Source organism: Sus scrofa, chromosome 9 (assembly GCF_000003025.6).
Source record: "Sus scrofa isolate TJ Tabasco breed Duroc chromosome 9, Sscrofa11.1, whole genome shotgun sequence".
In the NCBI taxonomy this organism is placed as follows: Eukaryota; Metazoa; Chordata; class Mammalia; order Artiodactyla; family Suidae; genus Sus; species Sus scrofa.
In genome coordinates this window covers 77,515,155-77,542,779 of record NC_010451.4, presented here as the reverse complement: position 1 = coordinate 77,542,779, position 27,625 = coordinate 77,515,155, and the positions used below count along the sequence as shown (strand labels likewise).

At 36.3% G+C, this 27,625-nt stretch overlaps 1 protein-coding gene across 6 annotated transcripts in view; it reads right to left on the bottom strand.

Annotated features, from left to right (window-relative positions):
- The window catches only part of C1GALT1 (core 1 synthase, glycoprotein-N-acetylgalactosamine 3-beta-galactosyltransferase 1), a 40,204-nt gene that overhangs the window by 6,766 nt on the left and 5,813 nt on the right, over positions 1-27,625 (bottom strand). For 4 of the 6 annotated variants that reach the window (XM_021063389.1, XM_005667635.3, XM_021063390.1 and 1 more), the window contains 3 exons: positions 12,711-12,810; positions 10,577-10,813; positions 5,752-6,419 (listed from right to left, as the gene is read on the bottom strand). In XM_021063389.1, coding sequence (XP_020919048.1) covers positions 5,752-6,419; positions 10,577-10,796 — 888 coding nt within the window. In that variant the 5' untranslated portion in view covers positions 10,797-10,813; positions 12,711-12,810. The remainder of the gene's footprint in view (positions 1-5,751; positions 6,420-10,576; positions 10,814-12,710; positions 12,811-27,625) is intronic. The other 2 variants (XM_021063388.1, XM_003130167.5) reach the window with 1 other exon arrangement.

Here is a 27,625-nt window from a genome sequence, read left to right as displayed (position 1 = left end):
ATAATTCATGTTTGGAAGTATACAGCTTACAATGCAGTAAAAATTATTAAGAAACTGTCCACTGTATTTTCTCTACTCTTTTCTCTGAATTTTCCTTTGAAACAAACACTGAATATGTGGCTTTCTTGGACAACCATGTAAGCATTGGTAAATTATCTGGTGCCTATTTAAAAAAAAAAAATTATTTAAAAATTTATGGCTGTACCTGAGGCATATGAAAGTTCCTGGGCCAGGGACTTCATCTGAGCTGCAGCTATGACCTATCCCAAGTCCTTTAACCCACTGTGTTGGGCCAGAGATTGAACCTGTGCCTTTGTAGCAACCTGAGCCATTGCAGTCAGATTCTTAACCTATTGTGCCACACTGGGAACTCCTGACGCCTACTTTTTACATCTTTAGGGAGAATAGGAATATGAAAGGGTTCCCTTCGTGGAAAAGCAGAAACAAATCAGACTAGAATCCAGGAGGATGAGGGTTCGATCTCTGGCCTTGCTCAATGGGTTAAGGATCTGATGTTGCTGTGAGCTGTGGTGTAGGTCACAGACATGGCTCGGATCCTACGTTGCTGTGGCCCTGGCGTAGGCCGGCAGCAACAGCTCCAATTAGATGCCTAGCCTGGGAACCTCCACATGCCTCGGGTGCGGTCCTAAAAAGACAAAAAAAAAAAAAAAAAAAAAAAAAAAAAAAAAAAAAAAAAAAGAAAGAAAGAAAAGAATTTGATAGCAGAGGCTTAGGTCACTGCAGAGGTGCAGCTTTGATCCTCGGCCCAGTGCAGTGGGTTTAAGGATCAAGCATTGCTGCAGCTGTGGCTGGCGTAGGTTGCAGCTGCAGCTCAAGAATCTCAGTCCCTGGCTCAGGAACTTGTATATGTCACAGCTGCAGCCATTAAATAAAAAAGAATAAGAAAATGAAAAGTAAACAAATAAGTCAACTTGTGATTATCAAACCAACTAGCTCTGTCCAATAGATATATGTGAGTCACATAATGTAGTAGCCATACTTGAAAAGTAGAAAGAAATAGGTGAAATTCATTTGAATATATTTTAACTGAATGAATCAATATTGATCTTTTCTTAATGTTTCAATAGGTGATTAATACTTTAAAATATTATTAAGGAAATTATTCTTTTTCTTTGTGCTAAGTCCTTGAAATCAAGTATGACTTTTAAATATGAGCACATCTAAATTTCAACAGCCATAGTTCAAGCACTTAATAGTCATATGTGGTTAGTGGCTATTATAGTGGCCACTGCATATTAAACTAAACGCTAGAACAAGAGAAGTTAATATTAAATTACTGATCCTCTCTGGAGCAATTTTATATAACCGAAATATTACAATAATATTTTGATAAGATTTACTGCATTAATTATATTATACTCTATTGTGCTTTTATATTGTTTACTGAATGGCCAGGATACTGTTATTGCTAAGCTTTATAAGCAATAAAAGGCAGTACAAGAAAACATCTATAGTTGTTAGAAACAAAATACCTAACTCTGCATATGATTATGGTTACCCCCAAAACTCAAGAGAATTGTGAAAAATCATCAGAAATAAAAAATTCAGGAACAGAGCCAGGTTTTAAAGGTGCTTTAAAAAAACAACAGCTTTCATTTATCAGTTAAAAAGTTTTAAGAGCCCAAGTGATAAGCAAAAAAAATATTAAAAACCTAGGGAGTTGGTTAAGGAATAAAGATCTATTTGAAGAAATGTATAAAATTTTACTAGGGAACCTAAAAGGCAACATAAAGAAACCAGGGCAAACAAAAATGTCTGCTGTTTCTAAATTAATAAATTTATATGCAAAGATAGAATAGCCAAAACAATTTAAAAGAAAAAGAGAGAAATAAAGGAGCGGAACACACACTCTTAGATTAATAACTTAGAAATTTTGTAAAGCTACAAGGTCCAATATGGTGCTGAGCCAAAACCACAGAGAATAATAGGTCAGAACTGATACTCCAGATACCGATCCTAACTATAAGTAATGCTACAGTGAATGATAGTAAGAACATATTTTTAAATTGGTAATGAAAGTAAAACTTAGTTAATAAATTGTACTGCAATAACTAGTTAACAATTTGGAAAAATTAGGAGCTCTCTACATCAACCATATACCAGCAAGTTTCAAATGGATGAGAGTTAATGTAAATAAAACTGAAGAACTAATATAATGAACCATATTTGATCATTTCTGACCTAAGAAAAAGGCAATTTCACTTGCAGAGAGATGGATATATATGCACATATATATTTAAATATTTTAAAATTCAGTTTATTATTTATTTATTTACTTTTAGGGCCACACCTGCAGCATATGGAAGTTTCCAGGCTAGGGGTTGAACTGGGGCTGCAGCTGCTGGCCTATACCACAGCACGCCAGATGAGTCTGAGAACTGCATCTGTGACCTACAATGTAGCTGTGGCAATGCCGGATCTTTAATCCACTGAGCAAGGCCAGGGATCAAAGCCACATCCTCGTGGATACTAGTTGGGTTCTTAACCTACTTAGCTACAACGAGAACTCCATACAATTCACTGTATTTTAAGATCACTCTATTAAGCCTGATTTCAAATTTTCTGGTGAAAAATCTATTGCTAGGGAATAGACTGTAGTTGTAGGGAACAGATTTTATTCCTGGGAATGGACGTACTTCTAGGAAAATGAGAAGGTGGTGTACTTGAAGACTAAGTTCTGAACAACCAACCTAAGAACTTAACTCTTTGATCAACTAGCATATCTCAGACCCTAACCCGCTAGATAAAGATTTTCTACACTGTATTTTTAGTGATTACTCAGAGAAAGTGCATGTATGAAATTCAGGATGGCTTTGAAAACAACTCCTTTAGAGAGAAGACAATGTATTAAATATTGAGTAATAACATAAGTTTGATTTCATACCAGGTTTTTTTTTGGGGGGGGTGTCTTTTTGTCTTCTAGGGCCACACCTGTGGCATATGGAGGTTCCCAGGCTAGCGGTCCAACTGGAACTGTAGCCATGGGCCTATGCCAGAGCCACAGCCACACAGGATCTGAGCTATACCTGTGACCTACACCACAACTCATGGTAACACCAGATCCTTAACACAGAGAGCAAGGCCAGGGATTGAACCTGCGTCCTCATGGATGCTAGTCGAGTTGGCTAACCTAACCACTGAGCCACAACAGGAACTCCTCATATCAGGTTTATACAAAACCTCTTAAGACCGAAGAGGCAGCATTAGAAGGTTTGGTCAATTTTGGAACTTCCGAGTCTATTTTATAGTCTTCAAAATAACTCAAATTTTTTATAGAAGGAACATAAAAATTTCCACCCATATGAAAAACCACTACTATTTAAATAAAACATGCACTACAGAAATGTTTATTTTGTTAATAGAAAGTATATTCTTAGGTACACCCTATTTGAAGGTGGAAACTGTGAGCAGTACTCTTAAAGGGAAAGTTACAAATGGAAAGTCGAGTTTGGGTATATTTTTGTATGGGAAGGGGTGTAGAATTAAGAAGGGAAGAGGTCAAGTAAGCTTGCAATGGTTTAAGTTTATACTACAAAAGCATCCATAGTAACTCACTAAAACCAAAACAAAAATAGACTATCAAAAGGCAGACTTGGGAATATATCTGTTTTAAAGTTTAGGATAGTCTTGCATCTATATTAACAATAAGATGCTAGGATACGGTTTCAAACAATCTCATTACATAAAACTGAAGTTTAAAATGTTTATTTATTCAAGGGGAATTTTATCCCAACAACAAAATATTCATTTTAATACATCCCCTACCCTCTTTGGAGGGGCACATATCCTATTAATTATAAAGAGGAGCTCATGATGGAAATAAGAAGAGCTTTTAGAATCAGAGTGGTCTGCAGTAGTGCCTACATTACCTACCAGGATAGGCAAGTTACCTGACTTTCCTGAGCCTAGTTTTGTCATCTATTAAATTCAGGATTACTGTAAGGATTAGTTATTTCTGTGTAAGCACCAAGAACATGCTGGTGGTTGATGGTTGAAACAGGAGTGATCTGCTTCAAAATTTCCTTTTAAAGCTGTTAGCTTAAGGCTTGGATCAGATGTTCCAGGTCAAGGTTTCAGTCTCAGCGCTACGGGCTGGATAAGTCTTATTGTGGAGGGCTGTCCTGTGCACTGAGGAATGTTCAGCATCTAGTAGGTTTACAATCTTGTGGTTTCTATCCACTGGAATTCAGTAGCCTCCACTAAGTTAACAACTAAAAAGGTCTCCGGATTTTGCCAAATATCATCCGGGAGGCAAAAAAAAGCCCCTGGTTGAGAACCACTGTTTTAGACGATAATTTGAAAACACTGGCTTTTGAAGAAGAGACTGATACCATGAAGCATATGATTTGTACCTTAGGGCCAAAGAGAAAGAAGGCAAAGAGCACTAGTAACTTGATGAGAGACATATCAACATGAGGACTGAGTCTAAAAGCTAGGTTTCATGACTCCCAGTCTCCAGTTATTCACTGCTGCAATGGTCATACAGTGAAAAACAGGCAACAGCCTACTAAATGTACATCGTCAGGAGAATGGCTTAGTTACAATATATTCATATCCTACATTTTACACAGCAATCTAAATTAATGAAGCAGATACATACATTAATGTTGATAAATTCTAATGTGTGAAAAAGGCATATGCTCAAGGATACACATGGTATACCATTTATTTTAAAAACTGCCAAATGATATGCTATTATTTACGGGTACATAAACATATAGAAAAATATAAAAACATGCATGGTAGTGATTAATACTACACTTCATGGTAGTGGTTAACTCTGCAGAAGGAGGCAAGACATCTTGAGGAGGGTACACAGGTCTCATCTGTATCTTTTTCTTTGAAAAAAATCTGAAGCTAACGGGCAAAAGATTAATATTTGCTATAAATGGGTGGTGGGAACAAAACAGTATATCCTCCTCAAATATTTAGCTGTATACCTGAAATATTTAATGAAGCAATGTATTTTAGGTAAAATTCTCAGGAACGTATGCTACGGTGTCAAGTGAGAGCCAGGACTTAGGTGCTCATTGTGTGAGACACTGTTCTTACACCGTAAAGACCACTGAATGAGACAGGTAAATCAGGCCCACTTACAAATGGGGAGACTTAGAAGTTAAGCAAACTCTGTCCGTCTAAGGTCATTTAACTATTAAATGGGAAAGCAGGATTTGAACCTAGCTCTTTCTGAACCTCAAAGGCTTTTCATGCATCAGTCCTGAAGACTAGAAGGCTCTTTACCCAGACCATCCCATAGCTTGCTTTCTAGCCTCACTGAGCTTTCTGTTCAAAAGTTACCCTTTAGTGAGGCCTTCCTTAATCACCCAAACCAGAGTACCTCATTCCACCCTGAGTCAATCTCCATCCTCTTATGTGGATTTATTTTTCTTCAGGGTACTTATTGCTACACCTAAATCATATTATAACTTCACTTGTCTGCCTGTTTATTGTATGTCTCCTTGTCCAGAATGTAAGATTCATGAGAACTGGAACTTGTCCACGTTTACTGCTATATTCTTAGTGCCTGCCATATAGTAATACAAATGTTTGCTGAATTACTATTGCTGACACCTCTGTTCTCATCTACATTCCTATATTGCCATTTGATACATAAAGACTTGGGAGATTCTTGGTTATTAATACTAAAGAAATACATTATTAGCTGGGTATTTTCAGAGTAAATAAAAGTCATTCTATGTATTTATAGAGCAATAAGATTTCTAAACTTACCTCTACAGGAGGATAATAGTTATAATTCCAGTACCAAAAGGTTCTAGGCAGATACCCCTTGATTAAGTGGTGTTCTGGTACAAAGGGATGAAAAGTTTCTTTTCCAGTGGTGTCTCTGGAATCTCCCGCTTCTACATTTACAATTTCCATGCATCTCCCCAGAGCTAAATCTTCGATGGAGGAACTATGTGTACATCTGTCTGTTTTAAATCCATCAACAAATCTCTTCAAGGCTTCTTTACTCAGTACATACCCTGCACCTCCGCTCATGTAGCCCTGCTTTACATAGGGCTTAAATCTTCTCCCAAAGTAAATGGGTTCTTCAGGGTTGTATTTTGAAAGAAGCCATCTCAAGTTATCTAGTATAACATACGTATCATCATCTGCTTTCAAAAACCAATCGGCATCTTCTAAATAATGATCATGAACATACTGAAAAGCTTTAATTGTTTTCCAGTACAGTTGGTCTCTGCCTTCTCTGGTGTTTAATCCCACAGCAGGGAAGTCTTTATTTTCTTCTGAACTCATAAACAACACCTTGTTACAACGCTGGGCCCATGTAGCTTTGACATGTTTGGCCTTTTTCTCTAGATTTTGAGGCCCTGTCATTACCCAGCAAAGAATTTTAACCTTCTGATAGAGGTTTTCAGCGATGTCTGTGTTCTCATCTATTAAACAAACAAAAAAATTTAGTTATATTTAAACAGATGTAAAATCCAAATAAATTACACCGAAGAAGACATTTTCTTAAACAATTTCAAAGGCCTCCCTCTTCTATATACCTCTCTACCATTAGCAATTCAGCTGAAAGAAAGCAAAACTCAATCTAATATGAACTGATACTCTGATTTATTGGTTTCATGTCAATCTTAGTCAAGAAATAACAAGAGTTGGAGTTCCTATTGTGGCGTAGCAGAAATGAATCTGACTAGGAACCATGAAGTTTCGGGTTTGATCTCTGGCCTCGCTCAGTGGTTAAGGATTTGGCGTTGCCGTCAGCTGTGGTGTAGGTGGAAGACTTGGCTGGGATCTGGCGTTGCTGTGGCTCTGGCGTAGGCCAGCGGCAACAGCTCCAACTGGACCTCTAGCCTGGGAACCTCCATGTGCCGTGGGTGCGGCCCTAAAAAGGCAAAAAAGAAAGAAAGAAAGAAAAATAACAAGGGGAGTTCCCATCGTGGCGCAGTGGTTAACGAAACCGACTAGAAACCATGAGGTTGCGGGTTTGGTCCCTGCCCTTGCTCAGTGGGTTAACAATCCGGCGTTGTCCTGAGCTGTGGTGTAGGTTGCAGACACGGTTCGAATCCAGCGTTGCTGTGGCTATGGCGTAGGCCGGTGGCTACAGCTCCAATTCGACCCCTAGCCTGGAAACCTCCATATGCCACAGGAGTGGCCCAAGAAATAGCAAAAAGACAAAAAAGACAAAAAAAAAGAAAAGAAAAATAACAACGATCATCACTATGACTTAAATCCTTTTTAACTGAACTGTAGTTCAGTGACCAACAGCACCAGCATTCTCTGGGAGTTTGTTAGAAATGCAGCATCTTAGTCCCAGCTCCAGATCTAGTGAAGCAGAAACTGCATTTTAACAAATTCTCTTGGGGATTCTTACACCTGTCAGTCACTGCTTATAAGGTCTCTACTTTCCCTACATTCAACAAAGAAAGCTTCAACTGGTTCTCAACAGAACACTGACGGCAATTTCTTGCTGCTACGGATAAGCTTCTGAAGGGCAGAAAAGACAAGCTAATCAAATAGCAGTTCATTTTGGAGTCCATAATAGTCCACCATTATGAATTTTTAAAAGAATTCTGAGGTGGTTTTAAAAAGGCTTTCATGTCTACTCCAGTTCTAAAAAGAGGACTTAATGCAAAACTGAGATTACTTCTTATAGTAACATACCTCATTCCAAAATGTAAATCTACTACTGAGAAAGAGAACAGAAGAACAGATAGAGGTAGTATTTCCAAGATTGTTTACAGCAGTGTTTTTCAAAGTACTGATTTGCAAAGAAATAGTGAGCTTACGTCAGAATATAAAGCAACATATTACTTCTTTCATCGAGTAAGTCTTGCTATACCCACCAGAAAGTCCACTTAACTAAGCAGTGAGCTTAACTGAGTTACATCCTGGTGCAAGCTGCTTATCAGGATGCAAACAGGTAACAAACAATTCACAGGCTATTAGATCAGGACAAAATTTTGAATGTAGCCTTGTCTAAAGGAAGAAACTAACCATGGGATTCTAGATCAATGCTTGGTGAAGGATTAATTTTTATTTCCTATAGTTAAGAGACCTATACTTTTATAAATATGTTAAAAAAGAATTACTAATAAAATATAAGCCCTAAGTTTTATTTTTAGATTTACACAAAATTGCTATCAAATTACCATATACGTTTCTAACTTTAATCCTGATTTCAATACTTAGCACTTCAATACTTAGTTGTTGACCAACATCAGTCTGCAAAAACACACTTCATGCAGCAGGGCTCTAGGCCTGAAGAAACATATCCTTAAAGTTAAGGTCAACCTGTAAGTTACAAAAGCTCAGTCGTGTGAAAAATTTACAACTGGAGGCGCAAATGTCTACTTATTTAGCTGAGAGGGAGCAGAAGGAAAAGTTGGGCAGGGCAGGAAAATATTTTCGTATCCCTCTGAATATCAAGAATTCATAATCTGAAACCAGACAAAACTACCCTCTCTTCAGTCAAAGACCATTCACATTTCCTATACATGAGGAGCCCAATCTCTTAGCTGTTCAGATATGCCAAATCCTCAATGGGCAGGGAAAATGGTGGAAGTGGGAATCAACATGTTTCACTAAGAGCAAGACATCTTTCTCCCTACTTCTGGAACCTGGTAGGTAGTTCTTATTCTTTCAACTATTCATTTGTGAATTACACTGTAGTAGGCATGAGCTGGTACAGGAGATAAAAAGATGAATAAGACACATGTCCCACTACAGAAGAATTCAGTCTAGCATAGGGGCTTGGCATACAAACCAGTATTTGCCGTATACTAAGAGATGTTATGATAGAGGTATGTATAAAGGGCTCAATGTGTTGAGGGTAAAAGAAAGCAGTGGCTGCTAGATACTATGGTGGAAAGGGAAGCTGGCTAGAACAGGGAAGAAGGAGAGATACAAGCAATACCAGGAAAAATAAGAGAGGATGCAGAAATCAGGTCTTTAAATGAGTAAAAAGCTCACCCGAAGAAAGGACAAAAGGCCTGGTGAAATTGGGTTGGGTGCAGGTACATGGATATAACTGAAGGCCTGAACTAGGGGAAGTGTGCTATGGATTGAGAAGAAACCTAAAAAATGGTAAAGAAGTAGATTATTAGAATTTACAACGAATGGGATTGATTGGTAAGCAAAGAAAAGCACCTACCACAACTTCATATTTTCTTACTTAGGCAGAAAGTAATGAGCTATATATAAGAGGAGGAAGAGCAAACTTTAGGATCAGGAAGAAAAAGGAGTGTGCTTTATACATGTTAAGTCTGAGAGGAAGACAGGTCTTTAATATACCCCACATTTTATGGACCATCAAGCAGGACAAGTAGGTCCTAGGACATGCACGTGCAGTGAGCTAATACAGCCTATCAGTAGTAGAGAAGCTGGCTCCAACTGATCAACTGAAGACCTACAGAAATGTGCGGGGCAAGTGCACAATAATCAAACTATTCTACGATAAGAACACAACAGCACCAGCTCAGAGGTGAATCACTCTCATATAAATGGCACACATGACACAGTTTATAATAGTATGTATTTACTTGCTAGTTCATAAAACTTAGCCAGGATGTGATAGCTTCTCCCTCAACCTCCGCTTGAGAGGTAGGAAAGAAGTGATTTACTACCAAAAAGATAAGGGAAACAACCCTTAATGGGAACCATTGGCATCCCAGAATTCCAACTGTTTTTCAAGCTGCTGTATTCTTTTCTGTCAAATCACAATTTGAAGAGATCTTTGAATTGCGAATGTCTTCAAGAGTGTCTGGAACTAGGCTCAAGTAAAGTTAGTCACGAACAGATGAAAACTAAAATCATGGGGATTGATGACAAAGAAAAAGGCAAAGAAAGAGCGCAAAGACAGAAATTTGGAGAAAACCAGTATTTAAGAGGCATATAGAGGACACAACTAAGAACATCTGGTTAGAGGTAGGAGACCAGGAGAAAATGAAGTCATTATATATAACACATTCCTAGTTCTCCATTTCCCTCATTTTTTTTATGCCTCTCAAAAGGAGAAAAGATTATATTAGCTACTGATAACACATAAATTGAGATTTACATACCTCGAGTTTTTCTAGAAAAACAACACTAAGCAAAAACTAAGACACAATGACAGTAAAAAACAGATAACCATGATAACAAAACTAGACAAAATAAAAAAATTTCAGAAACAAATCAATCTGTAAGTTTTGCCTTTCCCCAATTATGGTTTCTGAAATGTTTCTATTTTAAAATAAATTTAAAATCAATAGCTGACATTCTAAATGGCTGGGTTTCAGAAATTTTCTTTCCTGAGGCAAACCAAGAGTTTTCATTTAATACCTGAAATTAAGCTCGTTTTCATCAAAAGATATTCTGATATAACGAAATTCATATAAATAACTTTTTTCAATTCTCTCAACATTTAAATAGATTGAAAGTTATTGCTGGGGTTTGGGATGGAAATGCTATAAAATTGGGTTGTGATGATCATTGTACAACTATAAATGTAATAAATTTATTGAGTAATAAAAAAATAAAGCAATGTGTACACACATGCAAAAAAAAATTTATTGCTTCTGTTGACTCCTTAATAAAAGTAAACAAATACCTTTATGTTGGCTAGCATCTGCACCAAAGTTTATCTGTCCTTCCAGATGATTCTGTCCATTATCATCTGAATGCCTAGCATGAGGATCATTGTGAAGAATATTAGGCTGGATGTCACTCTGTTCACCCAACAAAATACTAAGTAGCTGAGAACATAAAACAAATCCGACTGCTGATCCACAGAGGAAGGTTAAAAAATTCAGCCAAGATTTAGAGGCCATTTCCCGAAAATGTATTTCTGTAAGAAAAAAAATAGCAGAGTGTTATAAATTATGAAGCAATATACATACCAAGAGGAAAAGGACTGATGACTTTATCCATATTGGAAAGTTAATTCCTTTCCAAGAGGAACATATTTCTAAGAGTATTTAACTTTTATCCCTCTATTTGCTGCTAAAACGTATATATCATGGAAAATCCAATAAAATAAATGAGTAGTAACTAGGAGAATCACTGTTGGGGTGGGGCACAGGTAAGTATGTCAGTATTTGCACACAGAATTTCCTATTCTTCTCACCAGGATCCTTCATGGACCCAAGTCTACCATGCCACATTCTCTTTCTTTACTGTCAAAGTACTTATATTTATCTTTCCTTCTCTTTTGTTAGCAGTCACCATCTCCTCTAATCAAGGGTCAGGAAACTTTTTCTCTAGGAATTAGAAATTAGAAATAAAATGCTTCAGGTTTTGTGGACCACAAATGGTTTTTTGCATATTCCTTTTCTTCCTTTTTATTAAACAACTTTTAAAAAATGTAAAAACCATTCTTATCTTGTGGAGGGTTAGAGTCAGAACTGTTTTGGAACCCACAGGGCCAAAACCTATCAGCTAACCGTTTTTGTAAATAAAGTTTTACTTGAACATACCCATGATCATTCTCAACTATGGCTGCTTTTGCATTACAACCACAGAGATGAGTAGTTACAATAGACGCAGTATGTTCCACAGAGCTTCATCTAGCCAATTAAAGAAAAAGTTTGCCAACCCCACGTTCTAATACCCAGGTTCCATTACACTGTTGGATGCAGCTGCCCCCTGCTCATCATCTTTCATGTTATCTCACTGGACTGAAAGTCCCTGAACAGCATCTATATACCACTGGGATTAAGTAGGGAGCCTGGGACAGGGGCTGCTCAACAAATGCCTAATGAACTGCCTGACAACCAAACAGGCTCTTTTTAAGGGTCAGCTAATAATTACTACATGGTGAACTTAGAATTCCTAAGAAACTCCTGTAAGAATAGTCCTAAATCTACAGTTTCCAACTTTTCAAGATAATTATTTTGGCCACATCCGAGGAATGTGGAAATTCCTGGGTCAGAGATTGAACCTGAGCCACAGAAGTGACAACGCTGAATCTTTAACTGCTGGGCCACTAGGGAACCCCCACAATTTTTTAAATGTTTTCTACCAATTTACCACATGCCAGATACAGTCCACATTTTATTTCACTTGGGAAAAAAATTAGTTTCAATTTCATTTTTCATTTTCACTATGAACATTTTGTAAATAAGAAAACAGAAATTTTAAAAAGTTAACAGGTAACTTGAACAAGTTGAGAAGAGTCACCATTTGAACCCACATCTGCCTGCTTAAAAAGTCAGGGTTCTTTCCACTGCATGTCTCAAACTCTTAACCCAATCACCACAAATAGCAGAGGACATTGGATATATATTGTAAAGGTAGGGGTCTGGAAAATGAGCCTCAAATCAAAATTGCTTTGAAGTATTTTGTAAAAACAAATATTAAATTACCATCACTGGAACAACTAAACAACTTCATGTGGTTTATTTCCAGAATGGCTCTAGGTTCTTTAAAACCAACCAGCCAGCTCAGTACAACTGAATAAAACATTAAAAATATATGATATCATGGTAAGATATCAAGGCAGTGAGAATTAGAGGGGCCAAGATCTGGCAAAAGAAAGAATTTAAGAAAAGTGGCCTGGACATTTAAGACAATTATTAATTCTGATAGAGAAAACAATAGCTGAGGCAAAGAAGGTAAGAAAAAAAAAAAAAAAAAAGAGTCCAACATCTGCCTAGGAGGAGAGGTCCTGCAAAACATGCAGACTTTTATCTGGACCCTAAAAGGCTACAATCTAGGAATAAGAATGAAACAGAAATTAGACCAACCTTCACGAGACTGAAGCCCAGGCTGGAATCATCTTTACCACTGACTACGGGGTTTGATGAGGGGTATCTGCCCCTAATTTAACTGCAAAAAATAAATCTCCTGGAGAAATATAAAATCATGGAGAAACTCAAATTATTATTATAATTTTTGGTAGTGATAATGGGCAACACGAAATAATAATAAAAATAAAAAATAATCAAGCATAAAAATTAAAACTTTGAAAATAGAAAAAAAGAGTAGGCTACGAGGAGATTTAGATAAGAGATTTTCCTACTACTAACTTTAGTCCAGAAGTTAAATGACTATTAAGAGAGCAGGCAGAGAACAGACACAGGAGAAGAGAATAATCAATAAACCGAAAGTTAGGACAGATGAAATTATACAGACCGAAGTACAAAAAGATAGAAGGATGGTAAACGAAGAATTGAGCAAAAGAAAGAATAGAGAGAAAAGGTCTAACATACGCATTAACTGGAATCTTTGAAGACAAAGAGATATCTGATTGAGGAGAAACAGTAACTGAACATTTTCCGAAACTGACAAAAGACTGCTAACTCTCAGATTCAGGGGGATCTATGAAACACAAGGAAAATTTTTAAAAAAGAGAGAGAGAAAATGATACAAAGATACAGTACAGTAAAACTGTCAAAAACCAAAGAGAAAGAAAGCATTCTATATGCAGCAAAAAGAGCCTTCAAAAATAAATATGAGAAAGTTCCCCTGTGGTGCAGTGGGTTAAGGATCTGGTTGCTGCAGCTATGGCACAGGCTGCAGCTGCAGTGTGGGTTGAATCCCTGGCCCAGGAACTTCCATATGCTGCAGGTGAGGCCAAAAAAGAACTATGAAAATAATTTTCAAAAGAACAAAATCTGAGTAAATTCATAACCAGCAGGTCTACTCTAAAAGGAATAATAAAAGGGGTTCTTCAAGCAGAAGGAAAAGAATTCCAGATGAAAATTTAGAGATTTAAGAAGGAAGGGTGAGCCATAAAAAACTTATGTAAATAAATCCAAATGAATATTGGCCACATAAAATTTTTAAAAGTCCTCACAAGATATTATTGCTATTATCATTAAAATAAATGACAAAAGTGGCACAAAAAGTATGAAGAGTTTAAGTGTTCTAAAATCAATTTGTTGTGTAAAAGTACTAACTAATGTCAGACTTTAAAAGAGTAGGAATATATAATCGCTAATGATATCTTCTAAAAAAGTGAAAGACTACGTTAAGTAAAACTCTTAATACTTCATCAATACAAGGCAAGAAAAAAAGGGGAAACAAAAAATACATGGGACAAACAGAAAACAAACAGTAATATGATTGTCTTGAACACAAGTTTATCAGCAATGGCATTAACTATAAAAGGACTAAAAATTTGAATTAAAGATCACCAGCCAGACTAGAGAAAAAAATAAACCCAAGTATATTATATGCTCCTTACAAGGACACATTAAATACACTAAGAAAGTTACGTGCAAAAGGGTAGAGAAAGATGTCATTCGAACAGTTATAGAAAGAATGTTAAAATCAGATAAAACAAATGAGTAGTGCTTACATGGTTTGTCTTCATGATATTCATTAAACTCTGCATTTAGGATTTACCTGTATTAACATTTACTTTAGTAAAAATTTATACAAAAATATTTTCATATGATCTTTTATTTTATCCCACTTAATACATATTTAATATATGCATATTTGATATAAAAATGTTTCTTCCAACATCTCCAAGTAAATCTGGCATACCATGGAACTTTACTATGCTTATCCTCTATCCTGTATTTCCAGTTTGAGAACAGTAATTCCAGTTTGAGAAAAATGACCCTAAGGGGAAGTGAAGAGGTAAAATAAAGACACGGTGTGAGTAAACATGCTCAACACCCAGAGATCTAAACCACCAATGTGAAACTAGTAGGACCTGTTTACTGCTTTTGCTCCATCTAACTGCACCTTCAAGTTCAGAAAGGCAGGCTTTCATGGGTGAAGAGTATATATGTCCTTCTCAACAGCTTCTTTCAATTTACCAGAGGAAAAGCAGAAACAAGTTTACCAAGTCTTTTTTGCTGTTCTGAGGAGCAGTGTCCTCAAACTCTTCCTCTCACTGTCCTCTTTTCCCCATTCAGACCGTCCTTTAATAAAAAACTTTTATAATTCAGAAACTGTTGAATTCCTACAATCCCAGGAAAAACATCCTTCCTGCTTTAAGGGCTTCTTTTAAAAAACTCTAAAATTCCCCAGATTATTTGAAGCCCAGTTCATTAGTCCTGCTCTAACCAGAATTTTGGTCTGTGATTACATCCAAAAAGCCAAAACAGAACTGGCTATTCAAGCATCTGTTTATATTGTGTGAGTTCTGCCTTCAAGTGGAATGTACATTCTGAAGACATGACCTACAGCTGAGGTCAATGATTTGACAGAACCATGAGTTGAAAACATGAAGCTAACTAAGAGAAGTAAATTAAAGGTATCATAACTCAACTTTCTTATGGTAAATACAGAAAAACTGGCAGAATAAGACTGAAGCAGTGAACCTAGAGGAAAGCTATTAAGGTTATACTATCAGACACTTAAGAAAAATGAGACATCAATTAGGAGCCACATGCAAGCAATTTCCTACTTCTGATTCTCCCATTGACACTCAGCCCTCTAACATACTAGTTTTGATGTTTTTTGTTTTTATACTGGCTGTGATTTTTTACTCTTTTTTAAAATTCTTTTCAAATTTTATTTTATTGTCTTTGTAGGGCTGCACCCAAGGCATATGGAGATTTCCAAGCCAGAGAGCTGTAGCTGCTGGCTTACACCACAGCCACAGCAACAACAGATCCTTAACCCATGGAGCAAGGCCAAGAATCGAACCTGAGTCCTCATGGATACTAGTCAGATTCATTTCCGGTGAGCCACGATGGGAATTCTGATTTTTTTATTCTTTTTGTACCTGGTGTTTCCTTAATACCAGGTATAATCACGTCACAGCCTCAGAAGGGCACAAATCCAAATGAAATTTCCATGGCTCCATAGTCTACCACTCCTAGTACTAGAAAGCAACAGCCACAGTGGTGTTCAGTACCACTCAGAAAAGACTAAGAAAAGGAAGTAAGGACTGTAGGCACAGAGAAAATTTTTATTCCCATTATTATAGCGAATATCTGAAGTGAAGGAAGTGCTGATCAAACTACAGTAACCATGATTACTAACCTACTACCCAGTCATTTTCTGAGAAGACACTGAGGTTTAGAACAAGCCTACTTCTACAGCATGGAGGTTTTATTATTTGTAGAAAGCTGGTGACATATTACAGATATGGTTTTCCTAGCTGAGGTAGCACTTTTTTAGAAAGGCACCTGTTCTAGGGTGAGGGAAAAATGACTTCTGGATTTTACAAAATGTGTTTTTAACTTTAAAATATTTTATGATGCTGTGTGATGCCTGCCATACTCGTACCCCTCCCCATCCACAGAATTATCAGTCAGCATGTGCTTCATTGACCCTGTTGCTTTTATCCCATCTCCTTCTAATCTCAAGGGCTCCTGCTTTATGATTAAATTCTGCATACCTCCATTTTTCTTTCTTGTTCTTGGCATAAAAGAGCTATGTCATGTGAGTGGAAGGCACCCTAAGCCCCACTCAGATTTTTGGCAAAAATCATCCAAAGTCTTAGATTCTTAACAAGGATGTTGAAGTAGACTAGATCAGAAGGCACTGCTTAACCGCACTGAACATCACAGGAGCTTCAACAAATATTAATAAAACCTAACCGGGGGGGAGGGGGAGAGGAGTTAATGCCAGCTGCTTTCTTTTCTTTTCTTTTTGTCTTTTTAGGGCCTCACCCGTGTCATATGGAGATTCCCAGGCTAGGGGTAGAATCGGAACTGTCTGTAGCTGTTGGCCTATACTATAGCCACAGCAACTCCATATCCTAGCAGAGTCTGTGACCTACACCACAGCTCATGGCAACGCCAGATCCTTAACCCAATGAGCAAGGCCAGGGACTGAACCTGCATCCTCATGGATGCTAGTCAGATTCATTTTCCACTGAGCCATGAATGGGAACTCCCAACTGCTTTCCAAATCTGATGCATAATCAGAATCACTCAAGGAGATTTAAAAAACACAGATTTCAGATACACAAGTGCTGGGACAACTAAAATTTGTATTTTTATTTTAAGGAACAGCTTTGGGTTATTCATTGGTTAAAATAAATAAATAAATAAAGCAACACAGAAGTACATGAAGAAAAGGACCACCCTAAATTCCATCGCTCAGTAATAATTATCACTAACATCTGGTGAATATCATTGCAAATAGGAATAACATCTTTATGAATAACAGAAAAAGGAGGCACAATTATACCTAATAATTAAGCCCTGTACTAATAAGAGCTTTATATGAATTACCTGTAGACCACAAACTAAGACTATTAATCCCATTTTATAGTTGGGCTCAGACACAAATTAGTAAGCTTCCCAAGGTCAACTAGCAATCTGAATCAAGAATTCAGACTCTTGGAGTACCCATCATGCCTCAGCGGTTAACGAATCAGACTAGAAACCATGGGGTTGTGGGTTTGATCCCTGGCCTCACTCAGTGGGTTAAGGATCCAGTGTTACTGTGAACTGTGGTGCAGACGCAGCTCGGATCCTGCATTGCTGTGGCTCTGGCATAACTGGCAGCTACAGCTCCTACCAGACCCCTAGCCTAGGAATCTCCATTTGCCACGGGTGCGGCAAAAAAAAAAAAAAAAGAATTCAGATTCTTAAGCACTGTGCTATAATTTTAAAGAACTGGAATACTAGTCACGCAACTTTAAAAGATTTAACATTAAATTAGATTTGAATTTATAGAAGAAAGGAAAATTAAATGAATCTAAATTAACTTTGAACATAAGCTAAACATTTATAATGTGACCCCCCCCTCCTCTAAACAATCCCTCTAAAGATTATGAAACCCATGAAGCAATCAGAGGTCTTATTTTATTACACATTCCAAATCTAGACAGTATCTATTGATTTCTTGCTTTAAGAATGTGTAAATCAGTATATATACACACCCTTGCCCAACACTCAATTTTTGTAAACTACTTTTAGCCTGTAAAATTTACAGTTTATATTCTGTAAATTACAATGTAATCTCCATGACTGCTTTATCTTGGATATATTTTAAATTGCATTCTATGCTCATTAATTGCTTTTATCACAGCTGTTCTACATGTGAGTTCTTTACTAATGTCCCATTTTTGTTGGCTGGATTTCAGCAAGTAATTTTCGTAATGGTGCTCATTGGTGCTGTATTCTAAATTCTTACAGGTTAGAGAATGCTTACTACTGCCTTTGTACATGAAAGGAAGCTTGTACCATCTCTCTTAAAACTCTGTAAAAATTTCTCAAGGTCTTCCCACACTGATGGCTGAAAAGTTTGAGGGTAGACTAATCTTTAACCTTGTAAATAAATGTTCCTTTTCTTTTACGACTGGCTTACAGTCACTCCATAGGTCACTAATAGCCTCTCACCAAGACTTTAACGCCCTTTATCACACAAGCAAAGCCTTCCTCCAGTTGTTTTAGGTTTTCAAAACGTTACTGGAATTTACAACAAAGTCCCTAAAATCCTAGACTTTCAGTGTTTTTTGTTTGTTTTTTTTTAAATTTTAGTACTTTATACTGCAACCTGCCAGTGTTGCCAGTCTAGTATTTATAATCTATTCTTGATTATCCTATCTATTTGCTACACTTACATATTCAAAACATATTTTCTCTCTTCAACCCACACTAATTTTCAAAAAAAATTTCCCCCAAAGAATTTTCTTACATCAGGATGACTCTTACATAGTGACAGAACTTATAAATGCTTACAAATACACTGTATGTGAAGTGTTATTTTTGAAACATTTGTATGTTTTCTCTACTCCTCACAATTGGAAATAAAGTAGGAGGAATCAGTCTACCTGAATTCAAGACATCATATAGTTGCTGAAATCAAGATTCTATAGTACTGGTGGAGGGACAGACACATGGATCAATAGAATGGAATAGAGAACCAGAGAGAGATCACCTAAATACACTCAACTGACTTTTGACAAAGGTACAAAATCAACTGAGTGGTGGAAAGATAAACTTTTGGGTAAATGGTGCTGGACATTGATAGGCAGAAACAAACTGAAACAAACAAAAAATCCAAAACACTTGACCTGTGTCTCATATCTTATTTAAAAATTAAATCGAAATGGAACATGGACTTAAATGTAAAACATACAACAATGAAAATTTTTAGGGAAAAAAAAAAACAGGAGAAAATCTTTGAGATTAAGAGCTAGGCAAAGAGTTCTTTACACTTGATTCCAAAAGCACAACTCATAACAGGGAAAAATTGATAAACTGAATTTCATCAAAATTAAAAACTTTTGCTCTGTGAAAGCCCCCTACTGAGAGAATTAAAAAACAAGCTATAAACTGGAAGAAAATATCTGCAAACTACATATCTAACAAAGAATGCGTATTTAGAATGTGTTAAAAGCTCCCGAAACAGCAATAAATAAATAAACAATCCAATTAAAAAATAGACATGAACAGCTATTTCACTTAAGAGGATGTATAGGTGACAAATAAGCACATGAGAAAATATCTGACTTCATTTGCCATTAGAAAAAAATGCAAATTAAAACCACAATGACTTATCTCAACTTACTCATAAGGATGACTAAAATAATAAACAGTGATACCACCAAATGATGGTGATGGGGAAAAACTGAACCACTATATATTGGTGATGACCATGTAAAATGGTGTCCAGCTACTGTAAGTCAATTATGTGGAGAAAAATATATTCAGACTCATGAAACAAACCCAATTTCTTATCAAGGTGAATTATTCACCCTGACAAAACTGGGAAAACAAACAAATTTGAATGCCATGCCTCCAACCTGGTGAAGCTCCCTCCCCTCATCCCACCATCCCTGCCATTTTAGTGCATAGAGTTAAAAAAAAAAAAAAAATTAGCAAAAAGGTCTGAGACAAAGTTTCCACTTGCAGCTGTCCAAGGTCCCATCTCCCTAATATACCTCTCTTAGGTAGCTACTGGCTAGACAGAAACTGTCAGCTAGCAGCAGCACAGGTCTCTAACTCAAAATTTAAATAAAAGATTCAAATGGTGTATAAAATAATTACCTATATGTAAAAGGTAATGAAAGATATTTTCATCTACACAATTTTTGTTGTTTTTTTTAGGGCTGCACCCACAGCATATGGAAGTTCCCAGGCTAGGTGTCAAATCAGAGCTGTAGCTGCTGGCCTACACCACCACCACAACACCAGATCTGAGCCTCATCTGTGACCTACATCACAGCTCTCAGCAATGTCGGATCGCTTAACCCATTGAACGAGGCCAGGGATCGAACCCGTGTCCTCATGGATCCTAATCAGCTTCATTACCATTGAGCCACAATGGGTACTCCCATCTACACAATTTTTAAGCAAGGCGACTCAGAACTGATTCTGTTTAAAAATGAATAAGCAGAAATACATAAAAATCTTGTAGTGGAAAAAAATTAAACACAGGATAGCAAAAGACAAGTGAAAAGCACAGTTCTGAATACCTACTCCATAAAAAAGAAAATATTAAACTACACAGGACTATTTTGTAGTCTCTTAAAACTGAAAAGAGTAAAGCACTTATAGAGAAAATGGTAGATATGAGAGATAGGCAATGGAGAGCCAAGAGAGAAATAATATTTCTCGAAAGAGAATATAACAAATGAAAGAAAAAAAGCAGAGGTATAAAAGAAAATGCATTCAAATGGAGGCCATGCATCTGAATATTCAAAAAGCTCACATAAAACCAGGAAAAACCTAATGTAATACAGATGGCCAGTATTAAGAGATCCTGAACTTCACTTAAAAAAAAGAAATCTCTATAAGTATTCAGTGAAAAACAAAACAAGCAAGTCAATGGCAAAAAAAATACGCAGAACTACAAGGGAAAAAGTACTAGTCATCTTTCTCCTCTGTATCACTATATGTCAAAAGAAATGCTGCAAAAATCCAAGTTTTTGAGTGGGAAATCATGCCCACAGACTTAAATATTTGGCAATTTATCATTCAAGAATCCAGATAACAGGAAAATATGCAAAGGACACAGTACCCACATACCCTTGGTACGTTACTTCCTTAAAGGTACACTCAATCTGAGTTAAATCCAAATTAAAAAAAAAAAAACAACAAAAAACCAAAATGAAGAAATCATACAATGAAAGGGTTAGCATTAAAATAAAAGGTTGCATTCCTTTCCAATATAACACTGTGGAGTAACTGCGTGTGGTAATCAAACAAAGCAGAAATGTTATTATCCTGGAAAGAAAAGCTACACAGGATAAAATGATATTAGTAATTATCATTTTAAGACACTTAGGCAGAAAAGGCCTATCATGTGAATATAAATGGAGTGAGGAGGTGGAAGAGAATGTGGTAACAAGCATGCGCTCTCATTTCATCAGAGAGGTAACCCAAGAGGATTTTTTTTGAAGTTTAATTTTTAAAATACACACAAAAGTTTAACAAAAAACCCCCATTTATTATACTGACTGAATTATAATTTTAAAATCTACTATGTTCACTTCATTTATTCTTTCTTCAATTGATTATAGCATGTTAATGCAAATCCCAGATAGATATCAAGTCATCTCACCTTTACATACTTCTATGATCAAATTGCCTCAGTTACCTCACAAACGTCTTTTCACATTTGGTTTGCTCAAATCAGGATTCAAACTATACTCAAATTCACAGATAAAATGAAAAAGAGAGAATATTTTATATAACAATTAGCTATTAAACATGAAAACCTAAATTAAACACATATTTCTCTAAAAAAGCAAATAAAGCTGTCTCAAGATACAAAACCTAAATGGACAAACCACAGAGGAAATAAAGAATGTTGTCAAAGAGCCAGACTTCAAAAAGGTCCAGGCTTTTCTTAGATAAAATATTTCAATATTTAAAAAAACATAATTATTATATAAATCATTCTAGAAAATTAAGTAGCAGAATTTAACCAATTATTTTATGAAAAACTTGGATACCAATATTTGAGAGCCCCCAAATAAAATAGAAAACTTCAGTCCGATCTTACTCCAAAATAATACATTATTAAAGGAAATGCAGCCCAAACGTTAGTGGTTATCTTTAAGTTGGTCCCACAGAAAGCAAACTCTTGAGATGAGATATTTGTGTAAAAGCGATTTATTAGAAAGCATTTCCTGGAAAAACTTGTAAGGAACTGGGCAGGGAAGGGAAGGAAGCCAAGAAAGGGTAAGATACCAAGCAAAGACCATAGAGAGTAATTTTAGCTCCATCCCTCTCAAGGTAGTTTTGGAGGCAATATAGGCCGCACCTCAGAGTTACAGCCATAGAGTCAATCACTGGTTAAGGGCTATTCTTAGGAAACAGATTTCAGACATTTCCAGAGCTTGTACATTGGCAAAGCAGGATCTGGCAGTATGAAGCCAGCCATACTACAGAGCCTCAAGAGATAGATATTGGGAATAAAGATACAGCAAGAGCCTGTGAAGGAGGAGGAGATATAGGCCTATGGACAGAGTATTAGCATCATCTGCAACAGTGATTTTAGGATAAAGTTAAAAATCAGTGGGTTTGGATATGCACTACAGAATCCCCAAAAGTTAAGCAATGAATCATTTCAGCTCAAGACACTGGTAAGCACAGTGGAAACGAATCTGACTAGGAACAATGAGGTTGCAGGTTCGATCCCTGACCTTGCTAAGTGGGTTAAAGATCTGGAGGTGCTGTGAGCTGTGGTGTAGGTCACAGATGTTGCTTGGATCTGGCGTTGCTGTGGCTGTGGTGTACCGCAGCTGCAGCTCTGAGGCCTAGACCCCTAGCCTGGGAACCTGGGAACCTCCATGTGCCGCAGGTGTGATCCTTAAAAAAAAAAAAAAAAAAAAGACACTGGTAAGAAGCCCTAACAACATATACAGAGATTTCAATTAGTTTTTTAGTCTTTACCAGATTTTTTTTAAGCCTCTAATATGAAAGTAAAAGACCAACAGAGTAAAATTTAAAGTAACTATTCTATTTTTTCTGCCTGAGGTGCCCTCCCTCAAATTACTTTTCATTATTAACTAAGTTTCAGTATTTTCCATGATCAGTCTTCCCCACTGCCCATGATTAAAATAACTCCTCTTCCATCAAATGTTTTCTTGTTCCTTCATTCACAATTCCGATGACGTACCTATCATACTCATCACATTAGATAGGTGCCTACTGATTTCCCCTAGACTGAAAGTTCCTCAAGAACAACAACTATGACTCTTTTATCTCTATCTCTCTAGTACCTAACACACTGCCTGGCTTGCAAAATGCATTCAAATGTTTGCTTGTTTTAAGGGTGTGTGTGTGGGTTTTTTTTGGGGGGGGGGTACAGTTGAAATTATTTTTCCAAATAGATATATTTATCTATATTGCCTACCTTATTGAAAAAAATCATATAAGGTCTCATCATTTGATACTTTTATACACTTACATAATCCAAAGTCATAAAGTAGACATGTAACATGAACTATATGTTATTTCCTTTGATGTGTATGCAACTCATACAAATTATAATAGAAGTACATATTAATTAAGAGACAGGGACAAAAATATTTTCTATTACTAACTTATTAAAATTACAGAAACAGAAAATATTAACACACACATTAATATTCACCTAATGACTCTGAACTATTTTATGTGCATTACAGTGATACAACCTTACCACTAAAAATAACCTTGAAATTCTATAAATCCTGAAAAAGTAGTCCTGGAGTTCCCACTGTGGCACAACAGAAACAAATCCACCTGGTAGCCATGAGGATGTGGGTTTGATCCCTGGCCTCACTCAATGGGTCGAGGATCTGGCATTGCCATGAGCTGTGGTACAGGTCGCAGATGCAGCTAGGATTCTGCACTGCTGTGGCTGTATGTAGGCCGGCAGCTGCAGCTCTGATTATACCTCTAGCCAGGGAACTTCCATATGCCATGGGTGCAGCCCTAAAAAAAGAAAAGAAAAAAAAAAGAAATAAACAAACCTTCCAAAAATTATGTAACATTTCATAATCAAGGTAAAAGAAGCTGCATTAAGTCTCAAACTCTAACTCTATTTTTAAAACTATTTCCACAATTTCAGATTCAGAAGATCGAAAGTGAAAATACCTCTGTGTTACTTTGTAAGGAAACATTAACATTTCTTGCATCCTCAGTAGAAATTAAAGACATATAGAAAGAAATTCCATGTTCATGGACTGGAAGATTTAATATTGTTAAGATGTCAATCCCACTTGAAGTGATCTACAAATTCAATAAAATCTGTATCAAAATCCAGTGATTTTTCCTTTGCAGAAAGAGAAATATCCATCATAAAATGCATATTGGATTTCAAGGTACCTGAAAGAGCAAAAACTATCTTGAAAAAGAAGAGTAAAACTGGAGGACTCACACTTTCTAATTTCAAAACTTACAACAAAAGCCAACAGTAATCAAAACAGGATGATAATGGTTCGAAGATTGAAATGAAGCCCAAAAGAATAGAACTGAGAGCCCAGAAATAAACCCTCACAAGCATGGTCAAAATATTTTTGACAAGGGGGCCAAGTCCATTTCATGGGCAAAGGACAATCTTTTTAACAAAAAGTACTGAGAAAACTGGTTATCTATATGCTTAAGAATGAAGTTGGACTCTTACCTAACACCATACACAAGAATTATTCAAAATGAATCAAAGACCTGAACTAAGACCAAGATATATAAAACTCCTAGAAGGAACAGAAGACAAAAGCTTTACAGTACTGAAATTGGCAATGATTTCTTGGGTGTGGCATCAAAAACACATGCAAAAAGGAAAAAAACAGTCAAACTTGACTTTATAAAAAACTTTAAAAACTTATGCATCAAAAGACACTATCAATCAATAAAATGGCAACCCATAGAATGGGAGAACATATTTGCAAATTATATATCTGATAGGGGATTAATATCCAGAATATACAGAGAATTCCTAAAACTTAACAATAACAAAAAACCAATTCAAAAAATAGGCAAAGGACCTGAAAAGACACTCTCCAGAGAAGATATACAAATGGCTAATAAGCATGAACATGCTGAGTATGAAAAAGTGCTCAACATCATTTATAGGAAAATGTTAACCAAAACCACAATGAAATACCACCCCACATCCATTAAGGATAGCTACTACAAACAAAAACAAAACAAAAACACCCAACAACAGAAACAACAAAACAAAAATCCAACAGGGAATTCCCGTTGTGGCGCAACAAAATCGAATCTAACCAGTATCCATGAGGATGCAGGTTCGATCCCTGATCTTGCTTAGTGCATTGAGGATCCAGTGTTGCTGTGAGCTATGGTGTAGATCGAAGATGCTGCTCAGATTCTGCATTGCTGTGGCTGTGGCTAGGCCAGCAGTTGAAGCTCTGATTTGATCCCTAGCCTGAGAACTTCCATATGCCACAGGTGTGGCCCTAAAAACTCAAAAACAAACGAAACAAAAAAACCTAAAAAACCCAAATAACTATTGGTGAGGATGTGGAGAAATCTAAATTCTTGTGCACTACTAGTAGGAATGTAAAATGGTTCATCAACTGTGGAAAAAAGCATGGCAGTTCCACAAAAAAACTAAAAATAGAATTACCACATAATCCAGCAATTTTACTTCTGGGTATATACCCAAAAGAATTGAAAGCAGGGTCTCAAAGAGTTATCTACACACTTGTTTTTTTTTTTTATATTAGCACCGTTCACAATACCTAAAATGTGGAGGCAACCCTAATGTCCATCAATAGTTGAATGGATAGGCAAAATATGTTATATACATACAATGGAATGTGTATCTATACAGTGTAATGTCTTTAGACGTAAGGAAATTTTTTAAAAGCAAAAGAAAAAGTAAGGAAATTTTGACATATGCTGCAGCATGGACGAACCTTTGAGCACATTATGTTAGGTGAAATAAGCCAGTCACAATGGTTATTTACATAATTATAAATTATGAAATTTCACTTATATGAGATACTTAAGTAAAATCATAAAGACAGAGAGTAGAGTGGAGAGGAGAGTGGAGAGTAGAGTGGAGACTACCAGGCACTAGGGGAGAGGGGAATGGAGAGTTACTGTTTAATGAGTGTAGAGTTTCAATTCTGCAAGATGAAAAGAATTCTGGAGGCAAATGGTGGTCATGGTGGCACAACAATAAAAATGTACTTAATACCATTGAACTGTACACTTAAAAATGGTTAAGGTGGTAAATTTTATGTGCATTTTACAATAAAAAAATTGAAAAAATCAATGACAAAGATGTCGATTTTCTCAAATACACACACACACATATATAGTGTCATCCCAATTAAAACAGACATTTTTTTTGGTTTTTAGGGCTGTACCTGAGGCATATGGAAGTTCCCAGGCTTGGGGTCAAATTGGAGCTGCAGCGGCTAGCCTCCACCACAGCTATAGCCACACCAGATCCAAGCAGTGTCTGCAACCTATACCACAGCTCACGGCAATGCTGGATCCTTAACCCACTGAGTAAGGCCAGGGACGGAACCCAAGTCCTCATGGATACTAGTCGGGTTCATTTCTGCTGTGCCACAATGTTAACTTCCTAGAAGATTTTTAAAAATTAAATAACTTGGTAAAATTAACTAAAAGTTTGGAAAAATGAACATGTGAGTATACCTGGGAAATTCCTGAAAGGGGGTGGAGGGTGGACAAGCCTGAGCAAGATTTACTTAAGATACAAGATTTTAAAAAATTAAATGTGGTAAATATTATTGCAAATGTGTGGAAAAATAAACATCTGAGTATAAAATGTGGTACAGTAATTAAAGCAATCAGATATTCAGGCTGAATATGTAAAAAAACCTTTTTTTAAAAGCTTGTTAATACTAGACATTATTAAGCAATTTTTTTCTCTACAACCAGACTGTCAGAACTGTTACTTGAAAGTGTATCAGAGAGAATGGAACACCCTATTCTTGGATGGACGATGAATCATTAATCAGAAGCAGCATCAACTTCCAACTCAGGGTTTCAGATAAGGGTTTCCCAGACGCAACATTCCACATTTATCTTAACTTTGTAGTCTCCAAGGAAACAGGACCCTTAAGTCTGTTTCTCGGGCCAGCTCTGATGTTAATTAACTGACACACAGTCTTGCTGTGTTTTAAACCTATCAAATATTGCTTCATTTAAATCTTGTCTAAACTCCACCCTTCTCCAGAATTCTATAATAACCCTATCCCTTCTGGCAGTTCCTTTGGTTGTGCAGTCTCCCTCACAGCAGCAAGTTAATTAACCTAACTTTGTTAGCCTAAAGATATATCCCTGGTGGTCTTTTTCAGATTGAAGTAAAGAGTCTGTTTAAAAAAAAAGCACACATGGAAATTTAATATATAACACACATAGCATTTCAAATCAAGAAAGAGATGGCTTATTGAAGAAATAATATTGAAATAATCTTTGGGGGAAAAGATAAAAAGCAATCAGCTGGATTCCTACCTTCTCTTTCAAATTCCAAATGTTTTTCAGATTCCAGTATTTTTTTTTAAATGAAATTAAAACAAAACTAGAAGAAAACATCTTTTTACATTTTTATGTCATGAACTGAGATCTTTTCAAAACTCAAAAGCTGTAACAGTGAAACTGTATGAGGTTATTTATTAAATAAATTTCTGGCAGTGAAACTACTGGCTCAAAGGTATCTTTTCTGTATAAGATGTTAAAAAAAAACCTGTACAGCAAAAAAAATCAGAAAGTATCATATAGAAAAAAGACAAAAGATCAACCTAATATAAACAGATTTTTTAAAAAGGGATTTAAAAAAAGAAAATACAATGGTCAAGGATGTT